Genomic DNA, 16,981 nt, shown 5'->3' on the forward strand with positions numbered 1-16,981 from the left:
CGGCCCGACCCAGCGAGGCGGGGGCGGCCCAGGCTCTCGGCCCAGGCCCCTGGTGCGGCTCTCAGGAGGCAATGAGGGGCGGAAGTAAAGGCGGGTGTTTGAACCCCCGTCCGCCCCGCGCCCAGCCCTACGGCGGCTCCACGCGGACTCCGCGGTATCCTCAGCGCGGTCGCACAATAACGCTGCCGCAGACGCCCCCTTTCCCTTTTCCACGCCAGCCTCATCAGTCCAAACTAGGGCCAAACCCAGCCCGGAGCCCACCGAGCACATTCGCCGAGCGGGCGGGGGCTGCGGGGGCTGCGGGGGCTGCTGAGGCGGCGTCGGCGGGCCTGGGCCCTGCCTCGCCTTGCCTTGCCTCGCCTCGGGACGTTTTTGTGTAATGAGATCGACAACGCGCGGACGGAGACGAGTCGCTTGCCGGGAGAGAAAAGAGAGAGAGGAAGGAAAAGGAGGAGAGGGCGGGTGCGGCTAAAAGGAAGAAGGGAGCGGGCTTACGTGCGTTGAGGTAATGTGGAGGGCTCCGCCTCGCCGTCGGGGGTGAAGAGGAGGAAGCGGGCAGGAAAAGGGGGAAAGCGGGGGAGGGAGGAGGGGTGACGACTGAGCATGATGTGGAGGCTCCACTACTAAGATGAATGGACCACGGAGTTGCGAAAACTTTCCCCGACCCTTCGCTCTTCGCTGGTGGCGGCCCGACCCGACCCGGCCCGAGCCCGGCCCGCTTAGACTCGCCCGCTTCTTTCCCACTCATGCGCCGTGGTCGCTGTCTTGAGATCAGTCACCCGAGTCAAGATATATACCTTTTTTTTGAAAACGCTGTGGGACTTACTCTCCAAGTGGCCGTCGTTGGGCCGGTGGGTAGAGGGTAGAGCAAGAGGGGAAGGACGTGTCTGGAGTTTTACGCGAAAGGGGCCAAAAGAGGTATCGCTAACGGGCGGGCAGGTGAGCTCCGCCGCTGCTGCCCGGGTGCCACCCTCTGGCTCGCCCGACAGTGCTGCGGTGACCACGATCACCAAAGCCCCGCCGCACCACCGGGTCCAAGGTCGAGCGGGCCGGGCCGGGAGTAACCGTTTGGCTCGCAGAGAGGGGACGGAGCCCGTGGCCCGGCCAACGAGGCTACTTAGAGGCGGGGCCGGGCCGGGCCGAGCCCGTCCAGGACAGGCGCCGCCGGTGCCGTCTGGCGACTACGACGTCGTTGGACACGCCCACGCCCGTCGGGACGGGCTTACGAGGAGCCCTCCGCGCCAGGTCCAGGACAACGCCGAGGGCGAGCGCACGGCCCCGATGGGCGAGGGTGGGGCCGCACCTTGCCTGGCCTGGGGGCTTCAAACTGCGCGAGTATGCGATGCGAGAATGTGGGCGTACGCTCGTTAGTTGGCTAACACATAAAATGAAAACCTCTGGCGTGTGTTGGGGGCTATCTGGCAGCAAAGGCGGTACAAATCGGGGCAATGTATACCCCCCTGTCGACACCCCTGTACAAATCGGCCGGGCGAATTGTACCCACATCCTGTTCCTCGTATTGGGGAGCACAGGATAGATGCAAGATGCAACAATTGCCAACACAGCCTATGCAACCTCCGTGAAGTTGGCACCACCCATGGCCGATTGAAATTTGTGCTCCCTCTTATCTTTTAGTGCTCAATTAGTGCTTTCGAACTGCAATGTCATATTTTTATCGGCTTTGGGCACTGGGTGTGCGGCGCGGCGCAGTGCGCGCTTGACGCTGCTAGCATCTGCAAGCTCTCATAGCGCCTGATAGGTAGGCAACAGCTTGCCTGCATTGCACACGTGCACTCCGGGGGCAGGGTGGCCTACCCTGAGTCTTGCAGGCGCCGAGCTCCCGCAATTTGACGAATGATTATAATAAAAAACGGACACACTTTCCACTTACGGAACTACATTTACTTTTTAAACATAGTAAATTTTGCTCATTCGCATGAAGACAAAACCCAATGCTTAGTACTTGCCTTCAATAAAGTAATAAGAAAACCTTGTCAAAAATGATCAGAATAAAACTGCGACTACATAAAACTAAAGTAAACGCAAGACGACGACCACTGCATGTCAGTGCAATGTCAGTTGATTTCTTACAAAAACTCACAACTCACCCCTTGACCCAATAAATACTATTTTTTGTAAATTTTCAGTTTTCCAAATACATCCGTTTAATATGCGGGTAGCACGAAAATTTAACAGAGAGATCATCACAAAACAAGGGATATTTTATTTAACAGTATACATTATGATAAAATAAAATATTCCTCAGTTGTATAGTGTTGAAAATCACCCTAAAATGGAGATACATTGTTTCACCGAGGTTGCGCAAAGATACAGGGTTGCTGCGCCGTTCGCTCTTAATATTGACGTCAAGCTCTTTAAATAGAGCTCGAAATACACTGTTTAGTCCATCTATGTGACGTCAAATTCGTTTGAATGTAGAAACTTCCAAACTGTTTAATACATGACGATACATTCGTATCGACATGAAACGACCAGGTTCAGCATAGTAAATTCTACAGCCACATTTAATGTAATGTGACAATAGGATTGAAAAGACTGTGACAGTTTTCCCTATGGTAAAAGAATGATACGTCACGTGAATCGAATAACAGTGTAATTGCTTACAACTAAGAATCATATGGCCAACTACAATGTGATTGCTACAGCAAAGTACATATCAGGTAAGAGTGCTAGAAGTCTAATTCAAAAAACGCAGAGGTCTGCACGATGCAAACCTACGAAGCACTGTGCTATGACTCACTCGCCCCGACGTGGCGACGTGCCACGCGTCTAGCAGAGCATCCTGGTGTTGGTGAAAACACGCGGAGAGACCTCGGTCTCTGTCTGCCTGTTTCAATACAACTCTCTCCGTCCCTCTCCCTCCCCCTTCAATCTCTCTCTCTCTCTCTCGCCCTCTCTCTCTCTCTCCCCACCTCCACCCCCTTTCCTTTCATGATTCGTTGCGCCTCCCCAGTCGGACCTACCCCGGCCGGCCCAGGCCAGGACCCCCATTACCTCTGTACGCTTTTGTTTGTTGAGAAATATACGACTGTAATTCTACTTGAACCATCCTCCCCCGCCCCGGCCCCGCCCGAGCCTCGCGCCTCGCCTCTTCCACTTTCCCGTCCTGCCCGGCCTGGCCGAGCGCAAGCGCGCACGAGTAAGGCTGTTTGCGTCCTCGGCGGAGTTCTTGGCGAAATAAAGCCACTTATACAAAACGCCCCTCTCACTGCAAAGCGCGGAGCCGCGCCCCCTCCGCTCGCTATACGTATCTGAATCCATATCCTCCTGCGACAGCAGAGCGCACTAAGGGGCGTAACCGTATCACAACCAGAACACCGCAAACGTACCACAGAACATCCACGCAACGACAGCGAAATTTATTTAAACCTGCTCAGTCTACTTCAGAACATTCCTTTGTGCCTGTCCGGAGAAGAGGGCTAAGTCTTCTTCTCATCGTTGTAATGAAAACAACACAGAGGAAGAACAACCAAACGTTCATAATAGTAGTAGGACAATTCAAATCTAAAGTTTAAATTTTAATATTTTAAAAATTTACTAATTATATCAACCCCGACTTACGAGATTTCTACACGTAGACATAACTTCGCTAAATTTAATAACGCGTTCGACAGGAAAGAGATTTAGCTGTTTCGCAAAAGGATGAAATACCAGCTTTAAGTGGTCGGGGTTCGGAGAGAGGCTCGGACTGTCAGCAGTGCGGGCGGCCCCGGCCTCTGATCTCCGGTGGAAAAGAGTCGTCGCTTCTCCAGTCGGGCACCCTAGAACTGGCGTTGTCTGTCCCGTCCGCTGAGCTCTGCCCCGGCTTCCCTCCCAGCTGCCCCGTGTTTTCTGCCGGCTTCCCACCCTGCTGCCCTGTGGCCTGTCCTCTGGCTTGCCTCCCGGCTGCCCGCCCGTCTCCTTGGATGGTCTAGCGAGCTCCCCGCGCAATTTCCGGCAACGTCCTTCCTCTGTTGCCTCGCCCCCCGCCCCCACCGCCTCCCCGCCTGCCCACGCTGCCCCCCGGCCAGACACACCTACCCTCCAGGGGGCTGTTAACGTTACCGTAACGGGCGTTACAGAGTCGTGCTACGGACCAAGTAGCATCACGTTTCAATTCGAGGTGGATCCGAGCGCCTCTGTGTGTGCAGCGAAGCCACGGACGGGCAGGCCAGTGCGGTGACGGCTAGTGCATTGAGGCCAGGCCTGTTAGTTCACGATCCCACTCTCCTTCCTCTCTGCTGGACCCATTCCCCAGTTTGAATCGCGTAAGCGGGTCGGCCCAGGGGGGGAACGTAGAGCCAAAGCCAAACTCTTTGGTCCACGAAGAAAAGGAAACTTTAGGCTCCACAACCTGGAGGGGATTGGCAACAGTGCTCCGCTCTGGCGCGCCCAGGCAGGAAGAGAGGACAGAGGCTGCCTCTGAGCAGCGTCCGGCTCGTGCGGGCAGTGGGTAGGGGAGGATTGGGGGAGGGGGGGCACAACGGCCGACACAATGCCTCACGGCGGCGGCGGGGGAAGGGGAGGGGGAGAAAACATTAAGATAGTTGCTCCACCTCCGCGCTCCCATCCCTTCCTACGAGGTCCGCCCGGCCCTCTTGCCAACCCGGGGATACGGCAGGCGCAGAGGAAAGAACGACGGTCTTTCGGCCCACCTACCCTGGCCGCAGGCCGCAACGCACCCCGCTGCATCGCGCAGGTCTCCATCACCCCTCGTCTCATGCCATCACCGAGGGAAACGGGATTATGGGTCATCACAATGCTTCTGTGCAGTTACGTAGCGTCGACATAACCGATTACTAGTTTACAGAGCCCTTGTGGGTTTGCACTGTTGACCCATTTTTTTTTTCTTTTCGCAAAAGTGCTCGAGTTTATAACCACCGCAATGGTTTGCAAACTTTGATCCTAATGATAGAATATAAGAAATAGACAAAACATTTATCAAATATAAAAAGAAATGTTAAAATTTACAACATTTGAGGCCCAATGTAATGCAGGCATTCAAACAATTCTTCCCCTCAAAAGTGAGAAACTTTTGTTACCAAGTAGTGGCCACATTCAGATGGCAAAACATACAGGAAAAATCTTCAGAAGAGGGCGTGTTGTCCTGATATGTCCAGAGTCGCCCCATAGAAAAGAATCCTGATCGCGTTCGACCTCCCTGGCTCGTATGGACGAACAAAGGCTCGAAGGTGAACATTTTCACACGGAGGGTGCTCTGTCGCCCTCTGTCGGAAGCACAGCGGATTACGCAAGGCCCCTCGCCCAGCGGAGTATCTCCGGCGGACCCAACGCCTTCGTCTGGACCATGCTGCGCCCGCCCCTCCTATCTCCATAGGGGGTGGGAAGGTTTGTGGAATCAAAATGGAAACTATAGTCTATTCCAATAATGCTGTTCCGAATTGGGACAAAAACAGATCAACTGTTGCACTTAGTTTCGGAGTAGCCTAATTACCCGTTGAACAGGTGTGAATTAATATTGAGTTTGTACTTCCCTTCACGGAAACCACCCATTGAAATTATCTTTAACTGGTAGCTCTACGAGCGCCCCACCACAATTTCTGAGGCAATACACAACAAATAGTAGAGATAAATCAGCAACCTCCAAAAATACAAAATCGTGGGTTTTTAACATACTACAACAATGGCCAAGTTTTATTTTCTTCTGCTGGAAACGTAGAATATGTTTGGACTAACATGATATGATCTTAGACAGTGGTGATAGTAAGCTGTCGTTAAGAATTGCTGCGATGTCGTTTGGTCCGCTCACAAAGTGACGCATTTTCTTTTCATTCTGAGAAATAAGAAGGCAGGTTCGCGGTCAGAACTCTACAGGTATCGTTGGTGAAAGTACACTTCATGTCACTTACCAGGGTAACCGATTTCCGCTCGCTGCCTTCGGCCTGCTTGATGAAGTGGACGGGGCCGACCAGGCCTTCCAGTTCGGGGCAGCGGAAGATGTCTTTGGCACCGCTCTCGAGCACTGCCAGGTGCATCACCTCCCGCCAGTCGGGGTAGCCCGCCCGCTGCTCCACCAGCCTAGCGGTTTTCCCGACAAGCTCTACGTTTTCTGCGTCACCAATCATCGCCCAAGGTCCACGAGGCTGCAGCCTCAAAATTTCCTAAAACGCAAGTAAAACAAATAAAAGGGTTATTTCCGACGAAATCAGCAGGCGGAAGTCGCTCACCCTTCCCCTCACACGTACCTCGGCGAGTTTCTCTGCCGACTGCCGTGAGCCGTCGGCGATGAGGACAGGCGACAGGACCCTGGTGGCCGTCTCCCGGACAAGTCTAGGGACCAGGACGGGGCCCGTCACGTTGAAGAGGGGCAGAGGCTCCAGGCGGGCGTGCCTGCTGCGCAGCCTGGGCGCCAGCGAGGAGATCTCCAGGAACGGCCTTCCCGCCGCGCCCGCGCGGGGGAAGTCGCTCGAGTCTGCGCGCACCGGGCGGTGGATGGGCGCGCCCAGCGCGACGCGAGCGTCTGCAGCACAAGCAAGAGGGGTCATAAAGGTCAGCGCGTGGGTTGGCACGCAGGGGAGCGCACTCTGGGAGGGGCACGCACCTGAGCCTTCGGAGAAGGCGATGACGGCGGCGGGCAGCTCGTGCATGGTGAGCAGCGAGGGCAGCAGGTGCGCGGCCTGGCGGGGGTCGCCCACCACGGCGCACGCGGCCAGCTTCATGCGCCGCCACACCTCCACCGTCTCGGTGCCCTGGGCGAGGCTCTCGGTGAGCACGAGCAGGCGCACGCCCCGCAGCGCGCCGTTCACCGTGGGCAGCACGGCGTGCAGGAGCGAGGTGAGCGAGCGGTCCGCGGCGTCCTGGTCAGAGGGCACGCGATTACACAGAGCTGCGGTGTGGGAGATGGGGAGAGGGCTGGTGTCCAGTAGCTCACCTCTAGGTTAATGACGATGGCCTTGATGTTCTCGGCTTTAGAAGCGAGCCCAAGGAAATGCTTGGCGTCGCTCTGGCCCGTGGGGAGGGGCACGAAGTTGGTCTGTCGCAGCGCAGGGATGAACTTGACCCTGGGCGGGACGCCGCCCGAGCTGCACTCTCTGCTGGCGGCCAGCACCATGGTGGAGCCCTTGGCGGCCGCCGCGCGAGCCAAGGTCACCAAGGAGTCGGCGCGACCGCCAGCCACGGCGAAAGCCACGCCCGAAGTGCGGTTGCCGTTGGTGGGGCCGTTAGCGCGGCGCGCCGAGGTGCCCGCCTCCTTGGTGACCAGCAGCTGCTTTACGGGCCCCTGTACGGCACTGCGCGACCAGAACAACATAATCAGAAGGTCTGACGGGGTTCAAATTCATGAGCAAAGGATCTTGACTTACGCCATGTCAACAGCCGTCACGCTGTCAACCACGCGAGAAGCGAGCGGTCGCACGGAGCCCGACGTGATGCCCTCTTGGAGAGCGGCTTGGACCAGTTTCTTGTCACGTGGCGACGTTGTAAGGAGACAATCTGGTCCGGCACCGAACATGTTTGTGGAATCGATAAATACGCGCATGCCGACGCGATGCGACAGGACGTTCCTCTTGGACAATGTGAAAAGGGAGCCATTGAGAGCCAGCAATGGGAGGACCGAGTCGCAGAGCTTCGCATCTGGTACTAGGGCCAGGTCAACCAGCTGGCCGCCCATCGCCTTGATCACATAGTACTTGAGGGTGTTACTGTCGTGGCGCAGAACGCGCTCAGGCGGCAGCTCGGGGTTGAGGGCCATGACCAGCTGGCGCTGCTGCTCGCTGTTGGCCGTGGCCACCACGGTGCAGCCCATTTGTCCAGCTACCCGTATGCAGGCCTGGCTCACGGGCGAGATGCCGCTCACGACGAGCACCCTCTGGCCGGGGCGCACCGGAGCCAGCACCGTGAGTATGTGGTAGGCCTGTGAGATGGCATGGTGGGGTGAGAACGTGCGAGCAGAGCGGGGCTAAGTGAGAGTCGGGGTAGGACGTACCACTGCGTAGGCCATCGGCACGGTGGCCGCCTCCTGGTCGCTCCAGGCGGCCGGCACCACCCAGCGCAGGATGTCGTCGGGCGTGACCGCGGCGCTGTCAGCGGCGGTGCCCACGCCAATGAAACGTGAGCCGTCCTTGAGACCGCAGAAGTCATACGGTCCAAGGGTAGGCTGGAGGAGACAGTTAAGTGGGTTACATGAAGGTGAACCGTTGTACCACATTCAAATGATGCGATTTATGGCTATGGCTGATAAACTTACTGGAGCGGCCTCGTACAAGTCTCCAGGGTTCAACCCGATGGCGAGCGCCTCGTAGCCCTGTACCCTAAGCAACATAAAGTTATGGGTTTGGTTAAATCCGAGGCTTAATCACAAAGAAATCGAGGGTGCTGATGGCAGTAGACCGGTGATTATAAACACACCTTGTAGGTATAGCTGGAATTTCGTTAAGCTTAGAAAGTGACAGCTCGCACCACCGGCCATCTTGAAGGATGTTCACTATGAGCGAAAGACGGAGACGATCACAGTACGGCTCTTTGCTTGGAGAGAATTCTGGCGCGTCCTCGTCCAGGATAATAACAATTCTGACTTTGGCGCCGTATGGTTTTCCACGAGCGGCGGCCACTGCGCCAAATATGCCTTCTCTGGGGAGGCCACGCCACACCAGGATCACCTCGCTGCCGACGGGCACCTGAACATCTGAAGGCACCGCCTCATCCGTCTTCACGTGCACGAAGTGCATGGCGTGGTTCGCACTGGCTCTATCCTAGAAGACAACATGGCCCGTGACGTAAGTGACGTTGAGTGGCGACAGCGGTGGCGCTGGCCGTGGTCGGTAACCGTCAGACTACCATGAACACATACCGGGACGAGGAGAGAGAGCGACCCGCTGGTGCTCACGTTGGACGCCAGCTGAATGAAGCCATCGTTGCCACCCCGTGCTCCGCAGCGCAACACCATGGCGCTGGCCAGGTTCACGCGCGGCGAAGGACTCGTCGCTAGGTGTGCGAGGACGCGCCCAGCCTGGCCGGTGCGGAAGTTGGTCACCAAAAGCAGGGCGCCGCGCACCTCCGCGGGGATGTCCTTCTCGGGCTCGACGAGCACCTTGCGCACCGTGGCATGGGTGCCCACCGCTTCGCGGATCATCCTCTGCAGTGTCGCTGCGACGGGCTCCTGCTCGGCCTCGAGGACGATAATACTGATGTCCTCAGCCGAGTCGCTGTTCTGCACTCGGAGCAAGGCGACGCTCTGGAGGAAGTCCTCGTCCTCCTGAAACTATAGAATTGCATTATGAGCTTGGGGCCGAGGTTTACAGGTGGGCCAATCAATAAGCAATGGAAGGCAGAGTTCACACACCTGCTTGGTCGGCAGCTTGAGCGGATGCACATCCAGGGCGAGGGAAGTCACGGCGGAGCTGTTCTTGCCCTCGGCGCGGCGGTACCCTTCAATATTGATGCCAGGTGCGGCGATGACGCGCCGGTCCACGAGGTAGCGGAGCGGCAGGGCTGCGGAGATGGGGGAGAATAAGTGAATAACGCTAACGGAAACACCACTCGGCGGGGCTGGTCGAGTTCTCACCGCTACTGAGAGCGCGCATCTCTTGAGGTGCAATCGTCATCTTTCTAATCTTGCCACAGAAGACGGAGCCCGAGTTATGTTTGAGTAGTGACAGCTGGAGCATGGAGTCTATGAGCACGTGCCACTTTCCTTGCCATTCGCACTGAGCAGTCAGGTCTAGGATAAAATATCGTGTCAAATAAGTTAGCGAAGGTTTCTAGAAAATTGAAAGTAAGATTACAAACGCTATATTGTGGGTTGGTTTTCTTACCTGTTTCGTTTACAGCAACGCGGCGCAAAGTTTTCAGAGCGTCGTCGTACTTGAGGCCCTTGTCCTGCAGTTCGGAGTAGACAGCGTCTCCATCCAGAACGACACCCTCCTTTTCGTTGGAGTGGGCGCTGGCCATGCCCACCAGCTCGGTGGGGTCCGGGACGGATATTTTTCCCTTCATAACGCAAACGACATCCCATGCCGTGCACTCGTAATCTGAGATTACAATTTCGAAGTTTCCTGTCTCTCGCTGAAGCTGCAGCACCAGCATCGTGTCATCTGTAACCACATGGCGTAAATACGAGCCGGTTGGGCTAGACGCGTCCAGCAAGATGATTGAAACTCACCTGTTCCGGACATTTCAACGGGATTTCTGAACTCCAGGTTCTCGAAGATGACCGGACAACTGGTAAGTGGTTTGCCGTCCGCGATCTCCCTCCACACAATCTCCTGAAAAGTTGAGAGAGAAATGGATGGCATGAGCCATTAGGGCGAGTTGTGTTAATGAACTGAGAATGAGACTTGCACTTGTTTTCTCACCAAGAAGGTGGAAGGCGCGGCGCAGCGCCTGCCGCTCTGTCTGATGCAGGCGGTGGTCTCCGCGTAGAGGTTCACGTAGCGCGGCCGGCTCACCTGACTCTGCACAGCAAATGCAATACAAACTGTAAACTCCTAATAATATTCTGTTTGTACTAGGTACAGTACCAAGTGTGTAACAAGCTACGTCAGGGTTCTCAGACGCGCGGCTCGCGCGCGGGCCACTGTGGCCCGGTGGGTGGGAGATGGAGCTGGTGCGGTGTGCGAGAGCACGAGCTGGTACGCGCGAAGAGGTGCCACACCCGAGCGGCCCGCGCGCTGCCTGCTGAGAGCAGACTCTGATCTCTCCGAGACCCCTGACCTACGTCCGTCATCCGTGAATTTCCTGTTGCCTATGCTCGACTCTGTGGGCGCCACCAACCACGCAGGCGCAGGCCAGCTCGATGCTACGTGCAACGGATAGGGACACGCAGAGTCAAGCATAGGCGTGACGAGTTGTGACACCTGCTGTTTTGTATCCATCTCTCACCCTCGTGTTGATGACGAGGGGCCACTCCTCCCGGTGGTCCCAGGAGGCGAGGCTGTTCAGGCAGGCGGTCCCTCGCGACACCGGCAGCGACACCTCTGGCGCCAGCACCCACGGCTTGAGCGGCACGCACTCCATGAAGACCCTGCGGAGCGAAAGGCCGTACAGTGCCGAGACCGTTGTATATGACACTCGTCATCGCGTCGGCCTGCCCCGCCAAACTCAACACTTACTTGCCCACGTTCTCTAGCAGGAAGCGCATGCCGTCCCGGTGTCCCCGCCTGGTGAGCGAGATGCTGACGGCGCCCTCGGGCAGCCCCCGCCGGATGAGGGGCTGCATCAGGCCGTGGGGCGCCAGCTCGATCACCACGGCGTCGGCGGGCACGCTCAGCATGGCCTCCTCGAAGCGCACGGGGCTCAAGAGGTTGTTGGTGAAGAATTCCGGGCCGGCGTACTCTAGCGCGGGGTCGTTCTCGTCGCCGGGCTTGATCGACGTCGCTACCCAGCGCGACGACCGCTTCTTGGGGTTCTTGATGGTCTGTGAAGCACCCGGGCGTGTCAAAGCGAGCTTTCAAGTGCAGTTCTTACCCTCAGAGCACCAGTCGGGGCTCACCTTCTTCAGGTAGTCGAGGAGGATGGAGCCAGCGGGTTTCACGTAGCGACTGTGGAAAGCGATGTTGGACACGTTGACCGTGCGCGCGAACACGTTCTTCTCTTTGAGTGCCTCCACGAACTCGTTGATGGCGTCGGTGGGTCCGGAGACAGTGCTGTTATCGGCTGAGTTGTGACAGGCTACGTCCACCCCTGGAGGCAGGTTTTTCTCCGCCTCCTCCCATCCGTATCCTGCACACGAGAGCAGAAGTTAGCTAGAGCCTCTGAGGCGACGTGGTCCGTGGCACACGCAGCGCCGCGCGGAACTTACCGATGGAGGCCATCATGCCCTTGACCAGCTTGACGGCCAAAGAGGCCTTCCCCCGAGAGTAGGCCGCGAGCAGCGTCTCCTCCTCGCTGAGGCAGCCGTCGCCGTACGCACAGCCCAGCTCCCCGGTGGAGTGCCCGATCATGCCGTCCGGCTCCACGCCCAAGCTCCTCATCACGTTGGTCAGGCCGATCTGCAGCAGAGGTGCCGGGAGGTCAGAGAGGTCGTAGCTGTACGCGTGAACAGAGTGGTGTGCGGGTGGCCAGGATCGCTTACCTGGGTAGCGGCGATGCTGATAAAGGAGTACACGATGTTCTCGAACAGCTCGTTGTCTTCTGTAGTCAGGGTTTCCCGGAGGTCGATGCCCTCTGGCTCCAAGATGGGCTGCAGACGGTCGATGGTCTCAGCAAAGACGGGGACCTTGAGGAGGCCCTTGCCCATGCCGGCCCACTGGCTGCCCATGCCCGAGTACACGAACCACACGGGCCGGTCCTTCTTGTCCACTTCCTTGCTCGACACGATCGGGCGCATGCCGGGCTCGTCCGACGGGATGATGGCGGCTGCGCGGCTAGTGTAGCCATTGATGGGCTTGTAGAAGGCTTGCTGGGTCAGGCGGAGGAACTCGGGGTCGAACGGCTTGTCGATGATCTGGTTGATGGCCTCCACGGCGTCACTCTCCGTCCTGCCCGAGACCACGACCAGCCTGGGGAACTCCTTGTCCTGCTGCGACACGGGCTGCTTGACCTTAGCGTTGGGCCGGAAGAGGGCGTGAGCGATGCAGCCCGAGTAACCCAGGGTGTTGACGGCCATCACGGATTTGGCGTCCAAGTCGAGGGGCTGAGGTTCGGTGACGACGTGCAGGCGGCCGTCCCGGAGGGATTTGGCGCCGTCGGCCGGCTGGACGTAGTTTGTCACGGGCGAGACTACGCCCTTCTCCATGGCGGCAATGGAGTGTATGATGCTGACGAGAGCGCCCACCGCGTCCCCGTGACCCACCACGACCTTGGGCGTGGACACGGGCAGCCCCACGCGATCCCGACACAGCACCGCCGCTGAGGACTCCATCTCGTCCCGCTCGATCTCCTGCGATGTAATTATTAAAACGTGAGTCAAACAACGCCTGCCAGCGCACCTCCTGGTCCGGCCCTCTTTCCGACCTTTACTACACACTCACCGGGATGGCATTACCGTCGGTGGTAAGCATCTTGACGTCCTTGACGTCGATGCCCTGCGAGCGGTAGAGGTCCTCCATGACTGGCCTCAGGGACAGAGCGTCCACGCCCAGGAAACGTGACCGCGTCCCTATGCACAGGTCGTGCACCCCGCTGATCTTCGCGTACACCCTGTTGGCCAGGTCAGCGCGCTGCAGCAGGAAGACGACGGCTCCCTCGGAGCGGAAGCATCCGGTGCCTGTGGACCACAATCGCCGTCAAAACATTGGCCCAGTTGAAAGACAGTCGTATCTGGTGGGGACGCGACTTACCAGTGGAGCTCAGGGCGCGACAGTGGCCGTCCGCAGACAGCACTCCAAGGTTTTCGTATATCTTGTTGAGTTCGGGGAAGAGGCAGGTGTTGGCCGCTCCGATGAGGGCGAATTCACTCTCGCCGCTCTCGATGGAGCGAGCTGCCCGCTGCAACGCCACCAGGGCCACCGTCCAATCGCCGTCCAGAGTCACGCTCGGTCCTGCAGAATGCGGGGGTGATTAACTCCGTGTACGCCACGACGACGTCGCGCTGAAGCCTCATTGCTTTACTCACCGTTGAGGTTGAGGCAGTAAGAGATTCGGTTGGACATCATGGTCTTGCTTCCAGCCATAATGGCGTAACCTGCGTTCTTCTTTCCATGCAAGAGTGACGTGGTTCTGGACTCAGACTCCGATACAGTTGTGGTCATGTAGACACTCGTATATGTGTTCTCGAGGTCTTGTGGGGCAAGGCCTGAAGCAGATGGGACAGTTATTAAAGGAAACAAAAAGATGAAGGTAGATCGGGAGTCGGGAGAACGGAGAAGAACACTGCCAACCTGCATCGATGACAGCCTCCATCGACCTCTCCATCATGAGGCGTGCTAGAGGGTCCATGAGTTGTGCGAGGCGCTTGTGAACTTTGAACAAGTTGTTGTCAAATCTGTGTACATTGCTGATCTTGGCCACGTGTGGAGATGTTCCTAGTAGACCTACAGAGTGAGAGTAAGGGATTATTTATATTCCATAACAACTAAATGCTAAGTTTAACTCAAGTGGGATGTATTGAGCAGAATCACCTGGTTTCCAACGTTGATCATCCACAGAAGATAGATTTTTGCCTTCTACAAGGTTTTTAAAGAAATCTTCAACACTATCGCTCTGAGGAAATGCTCCCCCAATCCCTGATATAACAGCCTCGTAAGGAGGCATTTTGGCGAATAATGTCTCTGAAAATAAAAAGACGAACAAAACTGTAAATAAAATATGTACCTTTTACGAAAAATATGTCTACTGGAAGGGACGTTATTTTCAACACTCGTTGAACTCAGTTACAGAGAAGCAGGTTGTATTTTAAACATGCATCAAGGTGTGTCAAAATACAGGGTGGTCCACAGACCACAGGGGAGGGAAGCCCACCTGCTCTGCTGCTGCATACCTTGCAGTATCACTACGAAATTTTCCGCGGAAAGTAGATAACCTTGTAATGCACCGGGGTGTTGTTCCTACTCCGTCTGCCCGTCAGGCACCATGGCCTCTGTGAATAGTCAAACCCGCCCGCACACCCACGTGCACCGAAACACTCGGTACAGTACACAATCTTTGATTTGATGACTGTACAGTGCATAGGTCTGTTAAGGTCAAGTGTTAGCGTTAGGTCTTTCTGACGGGCTGGGCGGTATCCTGTGTGCAACCCGCCCGGGCCTCTGTGCGCATGTTACCCTACCCGCCAGCGGACCTCCTCCGCGACTAACTAACTGACCCGGCGGAAAAGGGTTGGGATAGGTCGGGTGGGCAAAGGCCAACAAAATCTAACCCAGTTTGCTTTGCTTCTGTAGAAAGGGCCCGAACACGTATATAGGAACAGCGCGCGCCTTGCTCGCACGCACACAGCGCAGGGGAGCAGAGTCAGACATGGAGGCAGGGCAGGGATCCCTTCCTGTTATTAATTAGCACATGCCGTTGCCCTTTGCACGACGTGGGCGGCAGGGCTAAACTGATTAGGCCGCCGCGGTACCGCATCCATCTACATGCATTAGCCGGGCCGCTCGCCGGGCTGCCCCCGGTGAACGGACTCTATCGGCGGATATTCGGGTGTCTCTACCCGTCGGAATTGACCCGGGGTGTTTCATTGTGTTTTGATGAGGAAGTCGAAAAGCACGTCTGACCAAATACACGGCTCACAGAATTTTGTCTGTCGGTTGTAAGTAACATTTTCTATTCAACCTCGAAACATTGCAATAAGCTTCCGACCGACGGATGGTAAAATAGAGTGCTATTGTGGATTATGACAGAACGCAAACTTTTCAAGAACACTTCTAGCCTATGTACTTCGAATGTACATAGATTGTACTCTGTACTCCAAGTACCGTACTACTTCTCTTTCCGATTAAACTCCATGAATCCCTCCTACTTCGTTACCCTACTTTTAGCTTGATTCGAACAGTCCGGCTAGTACATTTTTGTGCTAATGTGTTCATCAGAATTCCAGTTGTTCATTCGTCCCTTTCCGCCCTGCTAATGCCCCCACCCCCTCTTCCTACTCCGTCACCACTACAAAAAGAAGGTTTTCAACAAAATAAAAAGGTATATTTGCCAGTTCTGTGTCGATAGTGTTAATCAAATGGCAATCTAATTCTTACAGTTCTTTAAGCGCACAACCTACTTCGGGTTCCGAATCATAAGGGCATAACGAGCACAAAACACATCAATCTTTTAAATAGAAGTACAATATCATGGCAGGTAAATAACTAAAGTTAAACATCTGCATTAAGTCACAAATTGTGTAACCAAAGCTGACCAGTCAATAAAATTCGATAATTATGCTCACCTGTATTGATTAAGAAGTGCGTGTATCCTGGATCCAAGCCGGGTGCTGTGGCGAACTGAGACGTCGGAAGGCTTATTTCGGTCAGGACACCGAGCCGGGCGGAAAGTTGGTGCCGCGGCCTTCAGGTCCTACCCGGGCTACTTCTTAATCACTATTGGGGCGGCCTGGCACCCCGGCGACCAGATTGACTGTGACGCGCTGCGCAGCGCAGTCTTCGGCCGGGAACGGCAGGGGCGTGGAGGGGGCTCGTTGGAGGGGACACGGGGCGTCGTTTAGCGAGGGGCGCAGGTATGGTTCACACGGGTCACGTGCCACATCGCCGCCGCCTGCCCTTTTGTTCGCCCAGATGCGTGAAGCTCCCCGCTGCTAGCCGCCCGTAGAAGAGTACTCGAACTAGTAACGCACTCCTGTGTGTGAGTCTCATACAGAACATGTCTCTGCTAGGAAAAAGACGACGCCTCACAACGTATTCTGGCTGCTTACTTTGCAACTGTAAAAAAAAATGCAGGGATTGTGAAAAAAAATATAGTAGAAGACAGGAAATGCTGTGGGTACGTTTTCCACACTTTCACCTTGCCTTTTACTGTGGCCACAGTCGAATTGTTTTGCTGAATTAGCACTTGGTCTCTTTTGCCTGCGGACACTGCGAGTGGACTTTAGTGAAGCCCGTCAATATATGCGATTTAGGTGGGACCTATGAACCCCGCGCCGGCGGCAAGAGGTGCGATGACGTGCGCAATGACAGGTACGACGGGCTGCCGCCGCCGGCGATGTGGATGTGCATCATCAGTCCTATCAGGACCGCAGAGCAAAAAATAACAACAAACTGCTTGAACACATTCTGCTTATATAGGTCAGGTGCACACTAAAATCCTGTGGACGTTTGTATTCATAACTGACAGAATTCGGTGAGCGTGCTGCGCTTGCGCATTTTTTTTAAATACTCCAGTATGAAGGAATTTCTTTTCCCTGGCGCATTAACAGATGCCTAAGCGTAGAACGCACACAGAAACCAGTAAGCAGTGAATAACAAAGTTCATAATATTTTATCGTGTGCGCTTTTTTTTTTTTAGAGAACATCTCTGTTGACCCCTACTTACAGATCCCAATATTGCTACTGGTTTCAAGTGACCATGGTTCCACGGCTATCTTGTCGTAGTTGAACAACAACTGATGTCTATTTAGTGATTCAAATTAAGCCAAAGGGATATA

The 16,981-nt window shown here is 55.7% G+C and overlaps 1 protein-coding gene across 1 annotated transcript; it reads right to left on the reverse strand.

The window, feature by feature from the left end:
- Positions 1-2,201: 2,201 nt before the first annotated feature.
- On the reverse strand, positions 2,202-15,973 carry LOC113207792 (fatty acid synthase). Its single transcript, XM_052267150.1, has 26 exons — positions 15,770-15,973; positions 14,019-14,168; positions 13,779-13,931; positions 13,514-13,693; positions 13,239-13,439; positions 12,930-13,165; positions 12,032-12,838; positions 11,759-11,948; positions 11,450-11,679; positions 11,070-11,374; positions 10,840-10,981; positions 10,314-10,412; positions 10,121-10,223; positions 9,774-10,052; positions 9,524-9,679; positions 9,302-9,450; positions 8,810-9,214; positions 8,368-8,711; positions 8,207-8,270; positions 7,946-8,116; positions 7,323-7,873; positions 6,893-7,250; positions 6,563-6,818; positions 6,207-6,481; positions 5,871-6,122; positions 2,202-5,794 (listed from the first exon to the last, which is right to left on the reverse strand). The coding sequence occupies exons 2-26, from the start codon at positions 14,149-14,151 to the stop codon at positions 5,693-5,695; spliced, it is 6,141 nt and encodes a 2,046-aa protein (XP_052123110.1). The 5' UTR covers positions 14,152-14,168; positions 15,770-15,973; the 3' UTR covers positions 2,202-5,692.
- Between the last annotated feature and the right edge of the window lie 1,008 nt (positions 15,974-16,981).

Source organism: Frankliniella occidentalis, unplaced genomic scaffold (assembly GCF_000697945.3).
Source record: "Frankliniella occidentalis isolate FOCC.00 unplaced genomic scaffold, Focc_3.1 Scaffold47, whole genome shotgun sequence".
NCBI classification, from domain to species: Eukaryota; Metazoa; Arthropoda; class Insecta; order Thysanoptera; family Thripidae; genus Frankliniella; species Frankliniella occidentalis.

Excerpts from the sequence above, each read along its gene's own strand:
- LOC113207792 (XM_052267150.1), bottom strand. The coding sequence starts at position 14,151 with ATGCCTCCTTACGAGGCTGTTATATCAGGGATTGGGGGAGCATTTCCT. Across the intron at positions 13,932-14,018 it reads TGATCAACGTTGGAAACCAG|GTCTACTAGGAACATCTCCA; the intron begins GTGATTCTGCTC and ends CTCACTCTGTAG. Across the intron at positions 8,117-8,206 it reads ACTTGTACGAGGCCGCTCCA|CCTACCCTTGGACCGTATGA; the intron begins GTAAGTTTATCA and ends TGTCTCCTCCAG.